Here is a 24,886-nt window from a genome sequence, read left to right as displayed (position 1 = left end):
CGTGAAAAGGCAAGAAAACGCTACTCCTATAAACACGACAGCGGTTACGGATCAACGGGATAAACTTAAGTTCATGGTACCGCACGGTATGTTTCTGCTATTTCTGAAAAAGTAAACACCATGCAGATATGTAGACGTGCAGGCGTGCAGACGTGCAGACGTGCACCATGCAGACGTGCAGAAGCAGAGCTGCATTAAAGCGCACCCTAGGTGACCCTACCGAAGTGCGGCACCGATTTGCTGTCACGCCAACGCTGACAACTACGTCGGGTTTTCCGCCTCGTGATCCACATAATGCTTCAGCATTAAAACACATTTACGTCGCACGCTGAGTTGATAAAACAGGGCCCCCGCCCACGCGCGGTGGCAGGTGGACGGGCTGGGCCCATGCGGACGTCCGCTCCCGGTGAGCGCACAGCGTCCCGCGGTCGTCTGGGTGCGCTCGCGAGTGTCCGGGCACTGCAGCCGACCCCTGGAGGCGCGCACCGACGTGCAGTTCGTGGTGCTCTACGCTGGCGGACCGGGTCAAGCGCCGGCGGTCCAATGCAGCGGCAGCACGGGCCCGCACGAGTCGTGCGCACCGGGGAATTCGTCGTCCGATTGCACCTACAAGGTCACCGTAGACAAGAGGTAAGCCCGTTTAGCTGCAGCCTGCGAAGACTCTGTCTCCCATGCAAACCCAGCGCTGCCAGTGCCAAGGCGATTCAACCTCTGCAGTGTGAGGTCGATCAAAGACAACGTCTTCGAGGGCGAGTTGGGTTGAAAATGAAGTGTGGTCACTGCGCATAGCGCTTCACCCCTCGCTCGATCAAAGTATAGGAGGAGCGTCGGAGGGCTTAAATTTTTCGACAGCGCTCTCTTCAGGATCGGCCAACGAATTCTCGATAGCAGGCCTGTGCACTCTGCTTTGTGACGTCATGCTACATGGACCAAAATTTTCGTTGCGAAGCCCCGGGCGTGACGAAAGCGGTGACGTGAAAGTCATCGCGATTTACACGGGAGCGTGCCCCTCAGATTCTATGGCACTCGGCCAAGGCAGGATGACGACATGGATTGAAGTGCGCAGGCCTCCTGCTTACTTCGGGATCGGCTCACCAAACAGGATAGAAAAACACACACCCAATTTGTAAAAGTGGGCTAACTCATTAAGAAATGGATTGTGCTTAAAAAAAACGTAGCCTACACGTTCGTGCACATCGCCATAATCTAGTTCGGTACACTGAAACTGCAGCCACTTCTAGGGAGGCCCGGCGGTATTTCAATTATTCGAGCGGCTTCTGTATACGGCCCCTATCTTATTGAAACTGTATAATTTGAAACTGGATAAGCTCTTAGGTAGAGTAATTAGGCAGAGCGGCTGGATGAAAAGAATAAAGTATATAGTGTCATCAGCATACACCATACATAGCACGTATCAATGTTTACAAGATCTTTACCAAAAATCTAAAAGAAGGGGCCCTAGAATCTTGCCTTGGGGTACAGCTACATGGACCGACCGAACTTGGGACCTAAAATTATTTATTGGTGCGAACTGCTGTCTATGCCAATTGCAATGCCGCGTATACCCTAGGGGTTTAGCTCACTAAACAAGAGGTCATCATCCATGGAATCAATCAATCAATCAATCAATCAATCAATCAATCAATCAATCAATCAATCAATCAATCAATCAATCAATCAATCAATCAATCAATGAATCAATCAATCAATCAATCAATCAATCAATCAATCATGTTCATTTCCGACGTTGGTGTGCACGATACAGCGAAAACAGGTGGCAAGAGAAAAAGTTGCTTTGTCGCAGCTTGACTAAGCTCTTTCCACCTGTGCACAGAATCAAATGCTTTTCATATGTCGACAAATACTGTTCGCAAACGTTGCTCAAAATTATTTAGAATAACTTCTTCAAGCAAAGCAAGCTGTGTTGTCAACCTGGGTCTGTCAAATGTCTCTGCAAATCCTGGCCTTTCGCGATGTGTGGCACCGCCGTAGTGAAAACTGCCACAGTCGCTTAAACGTTGTGATGGCGTAGCTCTGCTTCGGTTGTCTATTCTCAAACACACGCTGTGGAATAAAACATTCTAATCGGGAGAAACCCACTTTCTACGGACAACCTCCAGTTGCCTTCGCGCGTCATTCAGGAGCGGAGCAGTGTAATGATTTCCCGGCGCTTGTCATCGATCTCGTCGTTTGTTATCAAGGGTAAATTTTAAGCTGTATTAACAAGCAAACTCGCCACGCAGCAGCAGAAGGTAGTTTTGCGAACACTGGCGTTAGATGACGAGGCGCATGGCTTGACGAAGTCTATGACTATTTCACACAAGTGCGATGCGAACATGCGCATATGTGCTATTTCTATCAGGGTCCAATTATTTATTCAGATCGCAAGGCCTACTCCGTTCCACAGACAACGTCACTGCAAGAGAAGCGAACAATATTGCCGTTATCGACCACTAAGGCAACAGTGAAACTGCCACATGCGCGAGAGTTGGAGGCTGGGAACTCGCACGAAGCGTGCTGCCTCATTTCTCGCTTTTCTCTTTTTTCTCTTCGCACTATTATCGCATAACCGTAAGTCCAGTACAACGCGCCATCATTTTCTGTTCGCAAACAACGCCGTTCGACTGCCCTGCGCTTTCATTGCCTTCGGAAGGAGCTGTCGTGCGTGGCATGCTAAAAACAGTGCGAAATTTGCACCGATGACTGATACCTCTGGCGTTCCCCCTCGAACTTGTAGGACACTTGCAACGAAACGTCTGAAGCTCGGTTCACCGCGAAACACCTTGTTCAGCACTAAAACGGCGTGTGAAGGTTGTTTCGACGTCGTATAACGTGGACACTGTTCGCGCGTTCGGCGGCCCCTCGGCACCGTCTCATCGATTGAAGGCGTTCTTCTTCTGCGTCGCAGCTGCCTTAGCCAGGGCAAGATGGCCAAGGTGGTGCTGCGCCAGATGTGGCGCGGCAAGACAGACGTGCTGATCGAGGCTCTGGCCGTCGGCTACCTGACAGCGAGCAACAACGTCCTGCACGCCTCCATCGACGGCGCGCCGATGGTCTTCCTCTCCGACGTCGAGACGCTAGTCCTCAGTGAGTGACTCGAAGCGAGGCGAATGCAGTCAGCGCACGCGATGTACGATACACGATAGGCAATGCAGCGTCACGCAGAACACGTATGCTTGGGGCTTCTCCTACGCGTCACTGCATACACACCAAAAAAGGGCAGCGATCGAAAGCCACGCCGCAAACGAATGGGTCAGAAATCGGTTCGAATGTAGTAACGGCTTCTAACCGGCTATACTTCCGGTGTGCGAATTGAACGCTATGGTAAACGAAGCGATCGCCGTAGTTTTATAGAGTCGCAAGCCGCGCTTTTTCGAAATCGGCTGTGTACGAGATTGCAGCGACTTGAAATTTTTCAGGAAACTGCGAAAACCTCAGGAGGATACAGACAGTGGTTTCGTTTGCGAATACTGTGGCCACATGCGGGTTGGTGCCAAGAAATTTCTGCATCCTTTTTTTTTCTTTTGAATCCAGAGGTGCTTGTATTACAGTTAGGCTTCTTTGTCTTCGCAGTTTATTCTTCGGAAAATCCGGAGAGTGTCTTTTAGAACATGTTTTGTTACCTGACTTTGTAGTTTTTTCGATGAATTTGCATTTAACATACGGCTTCATGCCCCCAAATCAAATTTTTTCAGGTTTTATTTGTTTCTGCCAATATTCAGGCAACTTTTGCAAATTTGTAGGCACAAATTGGAATCAGCTAGCACAACGCTTGGGTAACTGGAGATTACCGCATACAACCACAGACACACACATCTGCGCGCGCGCACACGGACACACAGATAGAGAGTTACCCTACATCCGGCATGATTCAGTACGATTTCTTTTTCACCAGAAGCACAGGTGACGCCCATAGACTGGTGGAGGGCTGTATGATGTCGTCGGTAAGCATTTGTTGGACTTGATTTCGGATGGTGTCTTGCTCTTTACGAGAAACACGGTAGGTACGTTGGCGCACAGGTCTTTCATTGGGATTTGAAATAATTCTGTCTTTCGCTATAGGCGTTTGGTTGACTTTCGATGTTGAAGCGAAACAGTCCGCAAAAGACTGTAAAAAGGCTTCTAATGATAGCTTGTTGTTCACCTGATAATTTAGAATTCACATCAATTTTGCTGTTGGCTGGTACATCACATTTAGAATCTCCATCATTGTGTCCTACAGTTAAACAAGCAGGAGAGTCACTGATTGGCTCCATATAGGCGATGGCAGTTCGTTGGGCGAAGTGCTGGTATTCACAACTGAAATTGGTCACTAAAATCTGAGCAGTCCGTGACGACAGCTGCAAGATGCCGCGGACTACGCAAACTTGTCGAGCCAACAGGACTGACAGATCGCCTTCAGCGATTCCGAGATGGGGACGATCATCGTCTGTTTCTACGGTGATCAGCGCAGTAACTCCGAAGTGCTAAATCACTTCGGAGTTGATAGTCATCCGAATGAGTAGCGTGTTCACTAGAAAAAAGTGACAAGGAACTCGCGAAGGTTTATGATTTCGCCGTACTCCCGAAGAAATTCCATGCCGAGTACGACTTTCTTAGAGCACTCTGCCAGTATAATAAATGAACCGTGCAATGTGGCCTCACGAATTTGTACCCTCGCAGTGCATTTGCCGAACGGCAGGAGAACATGACCGCCGGCTGTGCGGAGCTTGGGTCCTGGCCACGGTGTCGTCATCTTGCGAAGTGCAATAACCAGTAGTCCGCTCATGACAGAAAAATGGGCACCAGTATCGACAAGAGCGCTTCGGGTGGTTATCTACAGAAACGAGTATGTCAGCTGAAACAGGTTCACGGTTTTCGAAAGAAGGTGCCGAACGTACGCAGTCGTCGTCGTCGTTGATGTCGCCGTCGGGGTGGACCTTTCGAAGTGCGTGGGATAGCGGTTCCACCCCCGGAGGTGGCTGTTCTTAGTTCCCCCGACTTGGGCCCGTGGGGCGGTTGTCCACGGAAGCGCAGAACGTAGTGTAGGAGGTAGGTAGTGATCGTGAGTGGCACCTCTGCGGAGACGGAGATCGGGTCGTTTGCAGGGACTGTTCAACCGATGGGAACTGCGCGTACGGCGACGAAGGCTGACTGGCCAGATATTGCTGTACTTCCCTCAGGCGCTCTTCCTCAAGTGGGCGACCAGCGCCGGGGTGATAGTCCTGGAGTCCTAATCTTCGGTAGTAGGTGGTATGGTAGAAGCGGCTTGCTTCGCCACACTGGCAGCAGAGTGGCTTATAGTCAGGTGCGTGCGTATTTATTCGGGGGCTCATGGTCCCGCACATATCTGTATGCGAAGCTGGCCCTGGAAGTGGCAGAGCAGTTCTTCAGAAGAAGGCGGGTTGCGGTGGTTCACGGGTTGCGCAGGTAGCCTCACTGCTCGCGCATAAGTCAGTACAGGGTCGGCTTCAGGTCTGGTTTGCACGAATGGCTGTGCCGCCTTGCAGACTTCTTCGCGGACGATATTTGTGAGGGATGTTACGGTCGGTTGAAATCGCAATCCCTATTGCCGATCAAGCTCCTCACGCACGACACTACGCACAAGTTCTCGAAGCGCATCGGTGTCACAGGGCAACGAGAGAGAAGATGCTGATCCCAAGTGGATTTGGCGTCCCCGCAGGGGCGTCTGCGTAAGCAGGCGTTTGGTGTGTTGCGACACCACGTACCCGAGCACACGAGGGTTGGACCCTCCCGCGTGTAGCCGTGCGCGGCTTAGCCGTCTCCGGGGAAAAGGGGATCCTGGGGGTTGAGCCAATCCCGGGTGTTTGGACCTTTATGGCCCCTCGGTGGCGGTAACACACCCCTTTGGCCTCGGCTTCACGTAGACGGCACCCCCGGACTGACCCACCCGGGGGAAATCGGTAGTTGCCTTTTCCCGTCTCTCTCTCCCTCCAGCCTTCGTCTTTCTCTCACTTTCCGCCTTTCCTGTCTTCTCCTAGCTTCCGTTTACTTCCAATTTTTCCAGGCAGCAAGGGTTAACCTTGTGTGAATAACCAACCTAGGTTATCTCATATTTGGTTATAGTGATAACGTACAACTGGCGTTTGCAGGACCTGTTCTTACAGTCCCTGTAACGTCCCCTTGTAGGGCTCCACGGTGGGTGGTTGGCGTTATTGCCGAAAATTACATTATTCTATGGCTAGTTCCTTCCCTCCCCTCCTTGATCGCCCTCACAAAAGAGGGCGCACCGAAGATGTATTCAAGTTCTTTGGTCATGAAACAGCCAACTTCCCACGATTTCATGTGATTCACTCTGAAAAGTCAGACACACAAGTGTGTGCAATCTCCCCATTTCTAGTATCAAAGTCTTTAACTGACGCCCTTGGTCCAGGTTACAAGGCGACATGATGGCAAGTGGAGATCTCCTCTTGGAGCTCCACGATCTGAAACAATTTGAAAAGTTATCCAGTCTCGTGTCATTTGGGGACGTTCAAGTGACAGTGACTCCGCACCGCACTATGAACACTTCACGCGGCGTTGTCTCAGATGATGACCTGCTTCAGTTGACAGAGGCAGAGCTCCTAGAGGGCTTCAATGAGCAAAATGTTGTTAATGTGAAAAGAATAAAGATGAGGCGCGATGGTAAAGAAATTGCAACTAAACACCTAATTCTCACCTTCAATTCAAGTGTCCTGCCCGAATCAATTGAGGCCGGGTACATAAAGCTCCGTGTCAGGCCTTACGTGCCTAATCCACTCCGATGTTTCAAATGCCAGCGCTTCGGCCACAGCTCGCACAGCTGCCGAGGCCGCCAAACTTGTGCTAAATGCAGTGCCAAAGAACACACCACTGAAACCTGTGAGAACGCTCTCCGCTGTGTAAACTGCGATGGAGAGCACGCCGCGTACTCGCGGTCGTGCCCATCCTGGAAGAAAGAAAAGGAAATTGTTACAATTAAAGTCAAGGAAAATATCACTTTCAAAGAGGCACGCAGGCGGGTTTCATACCTGCCCAAGAAAAGCTTTGCCGAAGTGGCGCGTCAGGGGGCAGCGTCACAACGGCCTCCGGCGGCTGTCCGACCCACAAGCAGTGAGTCGGCAGTTACGCCGTCTGCCCCTGCGGCGGTTGCAGCTAGCGCTTCTCCGTCAACCGTGGAGAAGGGACCATCGATCCCGAAGGTGGGCGCAGCCGAGGCTGCCTCAACCTCCCAGGTCCCTTCCAGCGCTGGCAACGGCCGGCGCAGCCAAATCCCCCAGGGAGCCCCATCGTCCTCCGGGCTGGTGGGCGCAGCGGTCTTGCCCTCCAAGGCGGGACTCTCCCTGATAACTTCTCGCTCGCAAGAGCACGTGTCCGGCGCCTCACAAGAGGCAATGGACACAACACCTATCCCCACGGCGTGCCAAGCGCCTAAGGAGCGGCGATGCTCCCTCGAACGCTCCAGAAAGAGCAAAACTCCCGTTACAGGGCCTCGAAAGGGTTCTGTAATCTAAACACTGTAATTTCCATAAACACTACTTCTGTTTCTGTACACACAGCACATATCTCCCAATATGGATACACAAATAATTCAATGGAACGTCAGAGGTCTTCTCAGAAACCTTGATGATGTGCAGGAACTTATACAAAAACACAATCCAAAAGTGATGTGTTTACAGGAAACACATTTAAAAAAATTACCGACGATTACGTTACTTCCTAATGCAAAATTTGAGCGCAGCAAATAAGCTGTTTCACCTTTTCGATAGATTGAGGCAAAGAAATCGAGCAACGCATGTATGCGCTATCACAGAATTTTTTTTTATTTTTCACACGTATTCCTTTAACAAAGACTCCACTAACAGTTCTTGACAGTCATGAAGGAAGCTTTGTGGTCGGAGAAATAGACTGATATATGTTCGACTTGGTACACCAATGCTTGATTCTCAAAGACGAGATCTATACAAGTGCCTCACGAGGTTGTCACAGCCGTGGGACGCGTTACGAGCGAGAGGAACGGGATGTTCTCCCGCATAAGTGTTAGGAAATTGCTGTTTGTCTTTATGTCAACATTAAAGTCCCCCACTACTAACATCGGTGTGGATCGATGGACGGTTAATGCGAGTTGCAGGAAGTGCACGACGTCTTTCGTGAGTGCGGTAGCGGACTCACGAAAGCGGTATCAGTCGGTCGCTGCTAGCGCTGGGGGGATGAAAGGGGGGCGGAGCTGGTTACGAGGCCGACGACAACGCCGACGCGAAACCCAGGAACGGACGCTAAAGAGCCATTTGTGTAGCCAGCCCTCCTCCACAGTCTCTCCTCCTCCCTTCCATCATCCTCCCTCGCCCGGAGAGCCGACAGCGCGCATGCGCGGCGGCGGAGCAGATTCGTCGGCGAGCTGGTTACGAGGCCGACGACGACGCGAAACCCAGGAACGGACGCCAAAGAGCTGCGCTCTAAAACAAACACACAAACTTTCTTCGACAGTATCTAACTTTTCGCAAAGATCGCGATGATGCCATCGCATCATCGGGCGGTGTTGCCATAGTCACTCATAGAAATATAGCGTGCCAACCTTTACAGCTACAAACGCCCCTTGAAGCAGTGGCGGTTCGAGCTGTCCTACTAAACAAACTCATCACCATTTGCTCGCTTTACATACCCCCGCATTACCAACTAAACAAACATGAATTTCAGTCCTTGATAGATCAATTGCCAGAACCCTATGTTGTTCTTGGCGATCTCAATGCGCACAGCAGCCTGTGGGGAGACTCTCGTATCGATGCGCGAGGTCGCCTCGTTGAACAATTTCTTTTTTCGTCCGGTGCGTGTCTGCTGAATAAGAAGACACCCACATATTATTCTCTCGCAAACAGAACATTTTCTTCAATTGACCTCAGCCTAGTTTCCCCTTGTATACTGTCTGAACTCGAATGGGAAGTCACCAAGAATCCTTACGGAAGCGACCACTTCCCCATACTGCTAAAAACACATAAAGAAAAAGAATGTCTACCACAGGCTCCTAGGTGGAAGATCGATACAGCCGACTGGGAGAAGTTCCGCAACTTAACTAATATCTCATGGAATGATATGTCTTGTTTAGGAATTGATGCTGCTGTGCAGTGTCTCACAGCCTTCATTATAGATATTGCATCTAAATGCATATCAGAAGTAAATGGCTTAACATGTAAACGGCGGGTCCGTTGGTGGAACGAAGACTGCAGGATCGCTCGTAAGAAACAAAACAAAGCGTGGGGGTTGCTACGTGCTTCGCCCACTGCAGAGAATCTAGTCAACTTTAAGCAAGTAAAATGCCAAGGCAGGCGAACCCGCCGACAGGCCAGAAGAGAAAGCTGGCACAAGTTTTTATCGAGTATAAACTCATTTAGGGATGAGGCCAAAGCCTGGAACAGAGTTAATAGGATTAGAGGGCGGGAAACACATTCGCTCCCCCTGGTAAACACACAGGGCGATACACTGCAAGACCAGGCAGATTCACTTGGGGAATATTTTGAGAGCGTGTCAAGTCAAACCAATTATACACAATCCTTTCTCAAATACAAACAAACAGAAGAACGTAAGCCATTAACAAGAAAAGGTCGAGAGAATGAGCCTTACAACCGTCCTTTTTGTATTGCCGAATTGAGAGCTGCCTTGAGCGCATGCAACAGCTCCGCACCAGGATCTGATGGAATCATGTATGAAATGCTCAAAACTTACACAATGACACGCAGGATACACTACTCACACTTTTCAACACCATTTGGGATGCAGGGTACCTTCCGATTGCGTGGAAGGAAGCCATTGTGGTCCCTGTTTTGAAACAAGGAAAAGACCCTTCCTCAGTGGCGAGTTACCGCCCGATAGCCCTCACAAGTTGCATTTGTAAGGTGTTCAAAAAAATGATAAATCGGCGACTCATCTTTTTACTTCAACAGAGAAAAATGCTTGATCCTTATCAGTGCGGCTTTCGAGAAGGACGCTCCACAGCTGACCACCTTGTACGTGTAGAAGCAAATATCCGGGACGCATTTGTACACAAACAATTCTTCTTATCCATATTCCTCGATATGGAGAAGGCGTACGATACGACGTGGCGTTACGGAATCTTAAGAGACTTGTCAGAAATGGGCATTCACGGTAATATGCATAATATAATAGAAAGCTATCTGTCAAATCGTACCTTCCGGGTAAAAGTCGGCAATGCACTCTCACGCCCTTTTACGCAAGAAACGGGTGTACCCCAAGGAGGCGTGCTGAGCTGCACGCTCTTTATCGTGAAGATGAACACGCTTGGTGCTTCATTACCACCCGCCATCTTTTACTCTATCTACGTGGACGACATATAAAAAGCTTTCAAATCTTGTAACCTTGCAGTCTGCGAGAGACAGGTACAGCATGGCCTGAACAAAGTCTCAGTGTGGGAAGACAAGAATGGATTTAAGATCAATCCTAACAAAAGCTCTTGCGTTCTTTTTACAAGAAAGAGAGGCCTGGTTCCGGATCCTTCCTTAGAACTGTGTGGACAACGAATACCTATCAGCAAAGAGCACAAATTCCTAGGTGTCATACTTGACTACAGACTCACTTTCGTCCCCCACATTAAATATCTTAAAGAAAAATGTCTGAAAACAATGAACATAATCAAACTCCTATCCCATACTACATGGGGTAGTGACAGAAAGTGTTTAATGAATATCTATAAGAGCCTCATTCGATCACGACTAGACTATGGTGCCGTGATCTATCATTCTGCAGCCCCCAGCGCGCTAAAGATGCTAGATCCGGTTCACCATCTAGGAATCCGACTGGCCACTGGCGCTTTCAGAACGAGTCCCATACAAAGTTTATATGTAGAATCAAATTAGTGGTCACTTCATCTGCAGAGAACATGCATCAGCCAAACATATTTTCTGAATGTCCACTCAAATCCACAACATCCCTGTTTTAATATCATTAATGACATGACATATGCTACACTCTTTCGCAATCGTCCCTCCGTAAGACAGCCTTTCTCGCTGCGTGTGAGGGAGCTTAGTGAAGAAATGCACGTTCCACTCCTCGAGCTTCCCCTAATGCATCCAGCCAAGCTGCTGCCTCCGTGGGAGTGGCAGCTCATACAATGTGATATATCTTTCGTGGAAGTCACAAAGCATGCTCCAGAGATTGAAATCCAAATGCACTTTCGGGAACTCCAGTACAAATACTCCTGCACTGAGTTCTACACAGATGCATCGAAGTCACGCGACGGGGTGTCCTATGCAGCCGTCGGTCCATCCTTCTCGGAATCCGATTTACTGCATCCGGAAACTAGTATCTTCACGGCTGAGGCCTACGCAATACTGTCGACCGTGAAGCATATAAGGAAATCAAAACTCAAAAAATCAATTATATACACGGACTCCCTAAGTGTTGTGAAGTCTTTGATATCGTTCTGTAAGCACAAAAATCCTATGATCATTGAACTCTATTCCGCCCTAAGTAAAGCATATGTATCTAACCAGCATGTGATAATATGCTGGGTGCCTGGACATAGGGGCATCCAGGGTAACGTGTTAGTGGACCAAATGGCCACATCAATTGCATCACACACTGTTAATTCTACCGCTACAGTCCCTGTCGCAGACCTGAAGCCTTTCTTAAGAAGGAAACTGCGAAACTACTGGCAGCGCATGTGGGACCTGGAAACAAATAATAAGCTACATGTAATAAAGCCACAATTAGGTTTCTGGCCTCCTGTAACAAAATCACGCCGGACAGATGTCCTTTTCTGTCGTCTAAAAATAGGACACACTTTTGGCACCCATAACTTTTTACTTACTGGAAATGAGCCCCCAACCTGTGGGAGATGCGGGGAGAGGCTGACCGTCCTCCATGTCCTCCTGGAGTGTCGGAAAGCCGAATCTGACAGAAAGAAACATTTTCCATTAGCATACCGTCAGCACATTCCCCTTCATCCTGTAATGTTACTCGGCCCAGAACCACTCTTTGACACTAACGCAGTCCTAGACTTCCTGAAAGATGTTGTGTTACATGTAATTAGCCCTATACGTTCATAGCGTCTCCTCTCTTCAGAGGATGCCGCTGTGATAGCTATTTTGTATAGCACATGCCTCTCGGCCTTTGCGTTTCAAGGGCTCTGGCGAGGCAGTAGTGCTCTTAGACAATTTTAGACTCTCGCATATCTTTTTATATAATGCATCATTCTTTTTAATGTATTTTAGTGATCATAGTACATGCCTTTAATCATTGCCATAATTTTATTACGGGTAATTTTTATGCAATTTACACAAACTCTTTTAGGCCCCTCTACAGCCAAGTCACATTAAATTCACAGAACCCATCGGACCACGACATATTCATTACCACTAGCATGGCGCTCTTTGGCCATAACTGGCCCTTGCGCCATTAAACCTGAAACATCATCATCATCATCATGGATTTGGCGATCGCAGACCGAGGAGCATTGCTGAAGGGCTCGCTCCATTGTTGTCGCCTCACTGACGAGCTCAGCTACTGTAGCCGGAGGATTTCGCATCAGTCCAGCAAACAGCTGCTCTTTCACTGCACGCATCAGCAGGCGGACCTTCTTCACTTCGGTCATGCCAGGGTCAGCACGCTTGAAAAGCCGCGACATGTCCTTTACGAACATGGCTAAGCTTTCGTTCGGCCTTTGAACCCTACTCTGAAGGGCTTGCTCTGCTAGCTCTTTTCTTGCAGGACGGATGTACGTATCGCGTATCTGCCGTTGAAATTCTGGCCAGGTAGTGATGGATGGCTCATGGTTAGCGAACCATGTTCTGGCAGAGTCCTCTAGGGCGAAGTACACTTTCCTAATTTTGTCTGTTCATCCCGTTAATTGACCTCAGCCACATGATCGAAGTCATCGAACCAGTCTTCCACGTCCTGAAAAGGCTCACCATGGAACGGCCGCGGCCAGCGTGGTGTGTGGAGAACCAGCGACGCAGGAGGCTGTCCCGTAGCGTATGTCTCCTGTGTCTGGAATGTGATTGTGGTTGACATCGTCGGCAGATCTGGCAGGTCGTATTCCGGAGGAAGTCTTTGAAGCCGTCCGCTTTTGGGTAGGTTGTCCGCTTCGACTTCCTGAGGGTCAGAGTACATAGACCCGTACCCAGCACCTCCACCAGTTGGTCACAGACAAAGCGACAAAAGACTTCGGTCGACACTACTGATCTTTCATAAAGCTCTCCTGGCATTTTCCTCGTTGTGTTCCCTCTTGGAGCAACCCAGCATGCCAACCATGTTGCCCGGAATGGCACCGAGTGGCTGTCAGTTGTGTCATGGTCGTGGCAGTATGATACCGTAAGTTCAGGTATCTTGTTTTACTACCTTCTTTTCGCGATTAAAGAATGGCTATTACGAAACCTTCATTTGCAAGTTTTGCAAGAGTAGGAAGGAAGCGTACATAAGAATTTAATTTAGTTTGTTTTGTGTTTCATTGAGAGAAAGGTGGTGCGTGAGAAAAAAAAAAGACCTGCCATTGGGCAGCCCGACGTGCTCTCACACCAACGCTCGAGTAAGTGAACACACGTATGTAAAAGCCGTGTTGGAGCGAGAGTGCCTTGACTCGTGCCTGAACAACAGTGGCCAGTGCATGTGCTAACTGCTACCCACATTGCTGTCTGCATTGCAATCTTCTCTTTTCTTGGAAGCCACAAACTCATCGGTTCCGCTTTGGCCCTTTCAGATGGCAGCGGTTCCCGACACCTCGAGAAGCCCGGTCAAGCCCTGAATTTTAGTTGGAGCTGCGACCAATGCGACAAGAAAGAATCCTTGTACCAAGCATTCGTCAAGAAGCACCTGGACCAGCAGGTAGCTGCGGTCCAGAAGTGGGCGCTCACGCTCTTGAAAGGGACCACTCTAGGAATATTGCTATGGAACAGTATTTGCGATGACAAAGAGGCGAGTAGGGTGAAAACGACGACGACGATTCGAGGCTAGCGCGGGCTGTTGCTTCTTGGCCAAATGCGGCGTATTGCCTTGTAAATATAGTTGTATATAGCTTTTCGTTCGCGTCTTCCCACGTAACATATCTGTTGGAGGTGGACGTTCCCTGTACCTCGTCACGGAGATTCGTAGTGGACGGAACGTCGAGCCTTTTTGCATGGCTCCAGGCGGCCTCGATCTCACGCCAGACGATCCGGGTGACATCGCCAGTGTTGTTGGGACGAGGAGCGTCAGCACAGGAAGATGTCACTGGGGTGTTGGGCAGACGGGCAAACTGCTGGTCTATACGTGGGCTTTTATCGAATTTCAGGCGGCGGCATTCTTTTATAGCTGCATCCACCGTCGCCAAGTTGTTAAAAACGAGCAAGCTGAAGGCGTCATCGGCAATGCCTTTGAGGACGTGGGAGACCTTGTCGGACTCAGTCATATGCGCGTCAACTTTGCGGCACAGAGCCAAGACGTCCTGAATGTACGTGACATAGGGCTCTGTTGACGTCTGCACACGGCCGGAAAGCGCCTTCCGCGCGGCAAGTTGGCGACGATATGGGTTGCCGAACAAGTCTCGGAGCTTTCGCTTAAGCGAATCCCAACTGGTGAGCTGATCTTCGTGAGTCCGAATCCAAACTCGAGGTGTGCCACCGAGGTGAAAAATACGTTGGCGAGCATGATAGTAGGATCTCACCGGTTATTGCGCCTGACGTGTTCGTACAGGCTGATTCAGTCCTCGACGTCTTCTCCATCTTTGCCCGAGAATACGCCAGGATCACGGGTAACGGGAAGAGGGATCTAGGTCGTCGAAGTGGCAGCAGGTGTCGGAGGCGGCTGATCGAGTTGTCGTCGCCGGGAGCCATGAAGGAAGGCTCGACGTACCGTCCACTGCGAAGCTCCGTGACGAGGTACAGGGAACGTCCACTTCCACCAGATATGTTACGTAGGAGCACTCAGACGAAAAGCTACATACAAGTATACTTACAAGACAATACGTCGCACTTGGCCAAGAGGCAACAGCCCGCGCTAGCCTCCAATCGTCGCCGTCGTCTTCTCACTGCTCGCCTCTTCCTCATTTCAAATACTGTTCCGTAGCAATATAATGGTCGCGATGTGCTCTGCAGCAAAGAAAAACCAACTAAAATGTTTTTTATAGCGGCAATAATGTTCACAATAATAACGAAGGCTTAAATGAGGAAGTAGACGCACCTTTTTTGGTCGAGATAGCGAACTCTGTTTTTTGAACGGCTTTTCTTTGTTCGATGCTTGGACCTGCCCATTATTGTGATTTCAGCAGCAAAGCAGGCATTGTGGAGTGCGCTCGCTTTGCGACTCCAGGCGAGTAGAAGTGTCACAAAGCACCTGCTTTAAATTCAGAGGCATATGTTTTGTCGAATAAACAAGTATACGCAAATTTTGCACATGTTCGCAGGTAATCGAGATCACGGACGAGCTGGAGTATGGCTCGACTAAAGAACTCGTCTTCGTGCTTCGTGTGAGCAGCGGTAGTGACAGCGACAGCGCCAACATCAGCGTGCGCGTTCCACGAGAACATGAAGACCAGGTGCGGGCACATGCTGAGTGTTTTGCGCTGGCGGTGCTTGACCCTCTCACACCGCCTGGCTGGGTCGATGCTATTCGGGGGCAGCCAATTTTTTTTACAGCACTTATACGTAGTTGTGAGCTAACGACTGCACTATCGCTGTAACGTCACGATCGCATAAAATACGAAACAAAAATAAAAGAGGAATGTCGCCATGACTTGAATTTCAACGCCATGGCAAGAGGCACAAAGGCTCAACTGCTACTCCGCAGGCGCACTGAATATTCCGCAAGAAATAACTGCCCTATATTCTCACGCTCCTAGTTGTGCAAAACACTTTGAATGCGTCAAACAAAAGGCGAGCGTCTTACGGTGCGAATGCGTATTTGGCTAGGGAACAGCCACGTCGCAGCACCCACGGTCACGAAAACCCGGCGAGGTTAGCAAAGAGAAGCTTTACTTGAAAAAAAAAAATACTGCGGCTCGAATTCATTTTCCTCTTTACAACGGGCTCTATAGATGGCGCTGTCCAGCCCTTGCTCCGAGTTCGGCGTTCTGAGCAGCGAGGATCTGGTAGTGGAGGCCCGGCCACAGCGCACCAAGGTGTGGGGCACCCGCTACCCCTTGGTCACGTGGCAAATACGCGGACCCGGGGCTCTGGACACAGCCGCGCACCCCGTGCCACCCGGCTGCTTCGCCGAGCAGCGCGGGGCCGTGCTGCTGCTGCCGGCCGGGTACATCACCAGGACCGGATCGTACAAGTGAGCCCACTTGACAGAGAATTATGTAGCTGATGAGAGTTTCTTTTTCTCGCCTTCCTTTGAGCAAGGGCGGTTGTTTGGGCTAGTTGGTAATTCATGGTAAAAACGACGTGCAGCTCGAATGACAAGGACGGAGAGAGACTACAAACACTGCACTGTTTATTCCTCTCTCTCAGTTTGTGTCCTTCGCGCTGTACGTCGTTTACCTTTTATTTATTTTTTTCTGTTTTGAGCCCTGCGCGAAACACACATCTGGGCTGCACTTGCTGCGACTCACGTGCGCGCGTTGTGTCGTCCCCAAAGTGTCGTGACGTTGTCGATAGCGTGGGTAGCGATAGCGATAACGCAGCTCTCCCGGGCTTTCGTTATACTCACGGACAACTTTCCGCGGCAATGAATCAAGGAAATCGTGCGTGCGGACGCAAAGCACGCGCAGGTAAGTCCCACATTCTCATCCGGGTCAGCTTACCGTGGAGAAGAGTAAGACAAGACAAACAACTTCTCCATTACGACAAAATAAGGTGAAAGCGTTCACTGAGCGTTAGCTTTGACTTACCCTTCTGCTTTTCCCTTTCGTTTTTCATGGCAAATTCGAAACCACCACGCGTGGAAGATACGCTAATTGCGCAAGAGATGCGCTGTACCCGATGGACCGAAAGCGCTGTCGAACGTTGCCAGAATAGTTGTACGATACGCAATTGCGACAGCTCATCTGACTGTGTAGTTCTAATTTAAACAAATAGATTAGATAATGCGGTCCGCGAGTGTAGCACACGTCCAAGTACACGTGCAACACTTAACGTTGCTAGCGCTTTCAGTGTGCCTTAACCAGTTCCGTCCAGTTTTCTCACCTTCGGTTGGTTAACGCCTGCGTTTCTGCTCTATACTTATAGAGAGAACGGTCACACAACGCCACAAAACCACTCATTACACTATGAACAAGACACAAAGCGATTGGTTTGGATCAGAGCGCAAACGGGTATAGATATTCTAACAGAGATTAAGAGAAAAGAGTGGCGCTTGCAGGGCATGTGATGCGTAGATTACATAACCATTGGACTATTAGGTTGACAGAATGGGTACCAAAAGAAGGGAAGCGCAGTAGAAGACGGCAGCAGACTAGGTCATGCGACGAAATTAGGAAATTTGCGGGTGCTAGTTGGAATCGGTCGGCGCAGGCCAAGGGTAATTGCAGATCGCAGGGAGAGGCCTTCGTCCTGCAGTGGACATAATAAATTATGATGATGATGATGATCATTATCAGGATGATGGTGGTGGTGGTGGGGGTGGTTTTTTTTTTAAATAATAAATATATTGAATCGAAGAACTTTAGATTCTAGCACCTAGTGGCAGAGTAAGGCCGGGATATTGTATTGTGCAAAATATTTTACTCGAACTGCTTCCGCATATAAGATCCACTGCCAAGCTCGCAGATATTTTGCGTATAGCGAAATATCGCTTGTATCGAATCACAAAAATACACGTGCTGTTGTCTGCGGTGTAAATGTGCATTGTGGTTGCAGCATAATAGCGCGAGTGATATGGATTGTTACAAATAGATGATGCGTGTATTGTGAGGAAGTAATTTAGGAATTGTGGGATCGGCTGGAATCATCATAACCTCGCTGAGGGATCCGGTACATGGCCGGGTTAGAATACGTTGTCACAACTTCATTTGTCTTACAGATTGTCATATGTAGGACAACCCCTACATCAGAAAACATAAAGTAGTGTCATCCACAGGGTTCTTTTCAAGTAAACCTGCCTTGCCGTCTCACCGACTACCATTTCTATATTTCAATGTGGGCCATAAGGTAATAAGTTAAAAACACAATTGGAATTTTTGTTAATTAGATGAATACACATTTCTATTTATGGCACAATTAATGTCCCCCTCTTCGAGTGTGCCAGCTCAAGCACTTCAATTGCGCTATCGACCACAGGCGATTTTTCAAAATTGCTCAGCATCTTCACAGAAACACCTGGCACAGTAACATGCGGGCGAACAGTCAGTATCAATAAGTAATGCAAATGAATGCACATATAATGGAAAGATTCTCAAAATCAGTACAAAAACAAGCACAGCAGTTGCACAGGTCATTTACAAGCAAACAAAATCAACAGGAACGATGTGGCACCTAGTCAACTGAGGGCGAGTGCATAGGATAACAGTGCGGCAGTAAGGGCCGAAGTTACGCGGTGTGAGTGTGTGAAACAAAAACGAATGTTGGAGGTCAAGTGCAGAAGTCTGCCGATATTTTGCAAGCTATGCCGGTCAATATTTGAATTAATTTTAACGTTTCACTGCAGGATCACGGCGAGCGCTGGGAACCGGACGTTTCCGGCCGACGTCCATTTCGTTCTGACGCACGAGCTTTTCGAGGGCCAGCGTTTGAGAGAGCAGAGTGACTTGCCCCCGACGAAAGGCGAATGCCAGGTAACTCCGAAGAAAGGCGTAGCCGTGAAGACCATCTTCCACGTCGGTTGCACAGGCTTCGAAGATCACGAGGGAGGGTCCCTCAGTTACGGCTTCTACTTCTGCAGTCACGCACCAGACAAGCTCAAGGACTTGGAGGGCGGACGCCCAAAGCCGTGGCATTCGTGCACGCACATAAAGTCTAGCCTCGGCGATGGCACCTTTGCAGGCGTCCTGCCGGCTGGGAACTCGACGGCGGCCACCACCGACTACTCTGTGGTCGTGTTCGTCAACGACAACGTCGGCCAGTACGTCTATGACCCGATAGCAGTGACAGTCGAAATGGGCTCTTGCAGCGACCTCTCGCTGGAGACCGTCAACGAATACGCCAGGCAAAGCCAGCAGAACAGTTCTGATGCCATACTGTCGTACATCAAGAGTTCTGCAATGTTGTTCAACTCGGAGTTTTACAAACGATGCAACCGTCCCGGTGGCCACCCTGGGACCAAAAATTTGAGCCGCGACGCTGAAGTCTTGGAAGACTACATCAGCTATCTGAAGAACCGCACGGTTACCACTGAGAGCGAACTGCACAATGTGATCAGCGTCCTTCAGGTGCTCGTCCCAGACAAGAACTCCGCCACGACAGAAAACTTCACAGATGCGGTGATTGAGCTCATGGATGACTGTGCCAGCGCCTTCTCCAAGCTCACTTCAATTGAGAGCAACTGGAGGATCGCGGACCTAACTGCCACCATTGGGAGAGAACTTATTGAGGGACTGACCGCACTGCTGGACCTCAAGGCCCCTACCCCTCACGAACTGCCAGTAGAAGTACCGAGTGATTTCCACGTAAGTGGTGTGGTGTTGTTGGCCTTAGGCGGCAACCTTTAAATAGCAAAGGTCAATCCGAATGCAGTCAAAAGCATTTAAGGAATCGGTTTAGTGCACTGTTTCAACAAAGCACATATATACGGATATATGGATCGTTTAAACTCCTGCTGCATGGGTGCTTGCCGTCTTCGAAGACGGGACCCCACAACCATTCCGCGCCTTGTGGCTTCCCTTTCCCAGTCGGTAAATTATGTTTCGTTATGATTTAGTACTCACAACAAAGGCTGTAGTGAAACAACACCTTTTTATTTCCTGAACTTGACCAAACATGGGAAAATATGGCTACAAAAAGACTTATATTCGGTTCATTATCACCATTACAAGCGCAGCGGCGTAATGGGCGGAAGAAGTGGGGAATGACGCACAGATGCGCTCGTTAATTCCAACTACGCGCATACAACCTTAACTACAAGTGTGGTTTTCCTCAACTAAAAATATCGAATGACCCCAAAGATGGTGCAGTATCAAAGTGTGGGCCCATCCGGAAAGTAGTACAGTTTTAAGCAGCAAACCACATGGTACACGAGTGCGCCGAAGAAGACCTTGTCTTTCTTGGATGTAAACCACTGTTGACCTGCCTTTCTCTTCGCCACTCTAAGGGCGTCGTCCTTTTTGATACCGTCACGGACCTCGCAGTATGCAAGGTTGCAGATGCGCTGACAAGCGCTTGGCAACTGCATCATAGGCGCACAAAACCCACACATCTCCACCCCCGCTACGCTTTTCACGAGCCTTCAGACAAAATGGTCTTTAAAGGGCACATTCATATATGAGATATAACATGCCACCATGACGTAGGACTGTACCATTCCTTTTGAATGCGTGGCGAAAGTTAGTTAACCCTGACACCAACTGATTTTATGCCCATTGCCAAAAGATTAAGCGGGCCGCTGTTAATTAAATTATGGGGTTTTACGTGCCAAAATCACTTTTTGATTATGAGGCACGCCGTAGTTGAGGGCTCCAGAAATTTCGAGCACCTGGGGTTCCTTAACGTACACCTAAATCTAAGTACCAAGGGTGTTTTCGCCCCCATGGAAATGCGGCCGCCGGGATTCGATCCCGCGACCTCGTGCTCATTAGCCCAACACCATAGCCACAGAGCAACCACGGCGGGTCGGGCCGCTTTTCCAACAATGCTCGAAATGGCTGTGATAAACTCAGAACTTGCTGTTGATTGAAACGTCACAGCGACAACTTTTCTAAGGAGCGATAACACACACAGCCCTTTAAGAACGGTTCGTACGGCGTTGTGTATCCCACAACGTGGAGGTTTAGGCTTGTGTGTGGGTTTTAAATAAAGTTCGAAAATCACTGTAAAGGAAAAACCCAGCAAGTCAAACATCGAGAAACTCAGCACGCGCATCGGTATGCAAAGTGTACGCAATTTTTTCCACCTACAGCCCATAAAATTCCATTATCAATGCTGGTGATGTAAAAGTTAACTATTAGATAGAAATACTTTTCACAACAACGGAAACAGTCTTGTGCGCAACTCATAGCGTTTGTCTGTTCTTTCTTTTTTCAGCCCGATCCGGAGTGCAGAACTGTGGAGAAACTGGTTAACAGCGTGGCCCGAGTAGCCGCGGGTGTGTCACGCGTGGTAGACACCGAGCAGAACGACGCGAACATCAACGCCAGGGACTACGAAGTGTGGATTCGAGACTCGCAAAGGCGAGGCTTCCTCGGCACATCCGGTGGCAGCAGGGTTCGTATGGAAGGCAGCGTCGACACGCAGACGGCCATAGTGCTCCCGTCTAATCCATTTCGATGCCACGAGACGGCAAAGCTGACAAACACTCAGGCTGTGCGCGTGGAGGCGGCACGAGGCCCCGCAGACGTTCCCTTCAGCGTCCGTGTGCCTACGGAGAGCTACCTGAAAAGGCCAACACCACTCCACTGGGACGCACACGCGGCCACCTACGAAACATCGTTCTCAAACGTTTCCATGCACGTGATTAACGTAACCGAAGCAGGCCTGTTCTTGAAGATCGACGTGTTCACCTTCGACACGCAAAAAAGATTTATAACCGCCGTCGTCTCTGGTCGACCTCCGTCCAGGTTGGACTTCCTCGAGCAAAACAGGTTTCACCTCGCAAGCAACGTGCCTCACGAGAACAGAATCGAATTTGTCCAGAAGCCTACCGTGGTCACCGTGGCTGTTCTACCGCTTACCAACAGTTCGAAAGCCAGGCTACTTGACCCGTATCGCAGGAAGGGCGACGAGAACGGCAGCGCGACTTATGCGATCAGGTCGCGCTTCTACAGCTGCCTTTTCTGGAACAACACGGAACAAGCGTACTGGAGTTCAGGATGTCGCGTCCTCGCGGATTCTGACGAACAGTTTGTTCACTGCGCTTGCGAGCACAACTCCATTTTTGCGGGTGGATTGTTCATCGCTCCGCACCCGATCGACTTCAGCGACTTGGGCTTCCTTCTATTAACCATGTCGAGCAACCTCGTGATGACCATAATTATTTCAGCTGTGTGGCTCGTTTATATGCTGGTGATGGTATGGGCCGCGAAGCAAGACGCGAGAGATGAAGGTGCCGCGGGCATAGAGTACCTCGCAGAGAACGAGCAGGACGATGCGTTCGGCTATCTCGTATCTGTCTACACGTGGTTCCTCAAGGGCTCTGGGACCACGAGTCGAGTGCTTCTCATTGTTCACGGATCTGACGACGAATCCCGAGAAGTGGTGCTTCGCGACGGCGCGCGAAACCCACTGGCGCTTCAGGCCGGTGGCCGAGACTGGTACTTTCTAAGCCATCCATCAAGTCTCGGAGACATTGAGGCCATTTCTTTGGCCCTGGAGCTGAAGGGCAACGAGAGCTCCTGGAACTTGAGCACAGTTGTCGTGAGGGACCTTCAAACTACCTCACGGGCGGTTTTCATCGTCGACGACGTGCTGACCCCGGACGTGCACAAAGGAGCGTCGACGTTTACCTTCCACGTTGCCGACGAGTCGCTTCTTCGCAACCCGTGGCGAATATTCAGCGCCAGAATCATCCGCTACTTTCGCGAGGAGCACCTCATCTTCAGCATTTTCAGCCGCCTGCCGACCAGCGACTTCACTCGCAAGCAGCGCGCCTCGGTGGCCCTGCTGCTCGTCACCACGGGCATGATGGTGAGCCTCATGTTCTACGGCCTGGACGCCGACGAAGAGGAATCCTTCAACTGGCTTTTCTTCCGCACGCTACTCGAGCTACCAACGGGGCGCGAACTCGTCATTGCCCTGCAGTCAACGCTCCTCGTCACGCCATTCGCATTCCTGGTCGTCTTGCTCTTCGAGAAGTCCCGGCCACCGGCATTTCGACGAAAGCCTACAGTGCCCAAGGTGTACGTCGAAGACGTGGTCGAAGACTGGGTTCGCGGCGCGGAAGCGTCTAGCGATTCAGCCAAAACAGGAAAAGTGCCCAGGGAGCGTCTGACGAGCAGCGCACAGCTGCCGCTTTTCCCCACCTGGGTCTCCGTGTTCGCCTGGCTCCTCTGTTTGTCGGCTTCCCTGGTCGCGTCGGTGCTCGTCATACTCTATGGCCTGACGTACGGTTACCGTCGCAGTCTGTCGTGGGTGCGCTGCAACTTCGCCAACGTCCTCCTGGGCGAATTTGTGCTAAGCCCCCTCAAGATTCTGTGCCTTTCGGCAGTCATGGCTTGCGTGCTGAAGGCGCCTGTGGAGATGGAGAACATACCGGTGCGCTTTATCGAGTAGCCACGACAATAGATTTTTAAGAGTGACTCGGACACACAATTTCAGAATACCCGCTTGTTGCGAATCATGTAACGCGTCTGGAACTGCCTGGAACCGTGATTTATTGTGGTATTTCAGTTCAAAGAGCATAGTGGACTTGTGCTCACTGGCACTCTATTGTGGGTCAAAATATCCTGCTTACGTAAGCAACTTTGCAGGAGCTGTGTTTGTGTTTAGCGCTGGCTATGTTTTCATTTGTTCGATCTCCGGTCTGCGGTCTGGATGCGAAGCAGACAAGACACACCAGTTTCAGTTTGTTTGTCGTACTTATTTTAAGGAGCAGTAGCATAAGCTAAATGTTATACAGGCTGACGAATGCCTGTGCTCGATCGTAACGTAATTCGACGTGGAGGTCTAAGAGCAGAAGCATGCGATAGTGCATGACGATAAAAACCAGCAAGTGAGTATACGCTTGCTGACCTCGCGCGACGAAGCTGGTTAAACGTGTAACTTGGCGAAAAGGAAAAAAAAATGCGATATAATAGGCACGACAGAACATAACAATATGTTTTGTCCTTCACTTGCGCCATTGTTTTGCATGTGAGCTAGCGAAAATTCTGACACCTCACTGATAACGGCTTGAGCGCAGAGGAAAGGTGGCTGATCATCCAACGCCATTTTGAACTGGTCACTTGCCGTCGTTTGTTCCCCAAAGGTACGGGGTCATGAGCTTCCGCGAATAAACGGCTGTTTTACCTTAGCTGTCTGCATCCATGTAGCAGCCGCAAATATAGTGCAGACGTTGGACTGCTGCAAATAACACAGTTAATAGGCGCTTCATAGGCTGCCCTTCGCGTGTTTTGGCCACCAGGGGGAGAGAGAGAATTATAAATGAAGGGCAGAGGACATTAACCAGAATTGAGCCCGGTTGCCTACCCTTCACTCGTGAAGGAAAGAGGGGTGGAAAAGATTAGGAGAAGAAGCAAAAGTCCACTGTGTATGTCGTCGACGTGGTAACAGTTTTCTGCTACATATCACTGACGGTCACTCATCCGGAATCACAACCGGTCACTCAGTCCGCTAGCTTTCAAAAATCGCACCAGCGCTTTGGTGGCCTTTTGTAGCTGCGATATGCGAGGCCGTGGTCCCAAAATTTTGTTCAAGGGGAGCGGCTTCCTATCGAAGTGATTTAGAAAAGTGCGGACGTCATGTCTTTTATTTTCAAAAGACGGGCAGTAGCACAGTAGGTGTTCTACAGTCTCCTCGGCACCGCAGGCATTGCACTCAGCGATATCAGCCGTTCCAATCAAACATGTACACACACTGGTGAATGCAACGCCCAAGCGATAAGCGGTACAGCATTGTTTCCTCACTTCGCGGGAGACAACCAATGTGCGACGTGCTATAGTGAAGAAGAAAGACAACGCATATTTTGGTCACGTTCGACACAATGAAGAGGCGACCGCGAACGATAACCGTCTGGGCAGTCGTAAATGCTGCATTTTTGTCGACACATTTATGGAAAAGATTGTGCAAATCTAAAGCTATGTAAAACGTGTGGCAAATGAATTAATCTTTTTAGGTTTCCAGGCGAACGCCCAGGAACGCAAACTCGCCAACGCTGTATCTTCGAATGCGGCCGTCTGCAGTACATAACCAAAAGCACA

General features: G+C 49.7%; 1 protein-coding gene across 1 annotated transcript in view; it reads left to right on the top strand.

Moving 5' to 3' along the window:
• LOC135919843 (polycystin-1-like) overlaps positions 1 to 23,979 on the top strand; it is a 49,002-nt gene extending 25,023 nt beyond the window's left edge. Inside the window, exons 6-12 of the mRNA XM_065453800.1 lie at positions 371 to 630; positions 2,909 to 3,087; positions 13,667 to 13,791; positions 15,347 to 15,478; positions 15,977 to 16,218; positions 18,529 to 19,486; positions 21,057 to 23,979. Of these exons, the coding sequence (XP_065309872.1) occupies positions 371 to 630; positions 2,909 to 3,087; positions 13,667 to 13,791; positions 15,347 to 15,478; positions 15,977 to 16,218; positions 18,529 to 19,486; positions 21,057 to 23,240 (4,080 nt within the window). The 3' untranslated portion in view covers positions 23,241 to 23,979. The remainder of the gene's footprint in view (positions 1 to 370; positions 631 to 2,908; positions 3,088 to 13,666; positions 13,792 to 15,346; positions 15,479 to 15,976; positions 16,219 to 18,528; positions 19,487 to 21,056) is intronic.
• The last annotated feature ends 907 nt before the right edge of the window (positions 23,980 to 24,886 follow it).

Source organism: Dermacentor albipictus, chromosome 9, assembly GCF_038994185.2.
Source record: "Dermacentor albipictus isolate Rhodes 1998 colony chromosome 9, USDA_Dalb.pri_finalv2, whole genome shotgun sequence".
NCBI lineage: Eukaryota > Metazoa > Arthropoda > Arachnida > Ixodida > Ixodidae > Dermacentor > Dermacentor albipictus.
The sequence above is the reverse complement of the archived record's forward strand: the minus strand, read 5'-3'. Positions and strand labels throughout refer to the sequence as shown.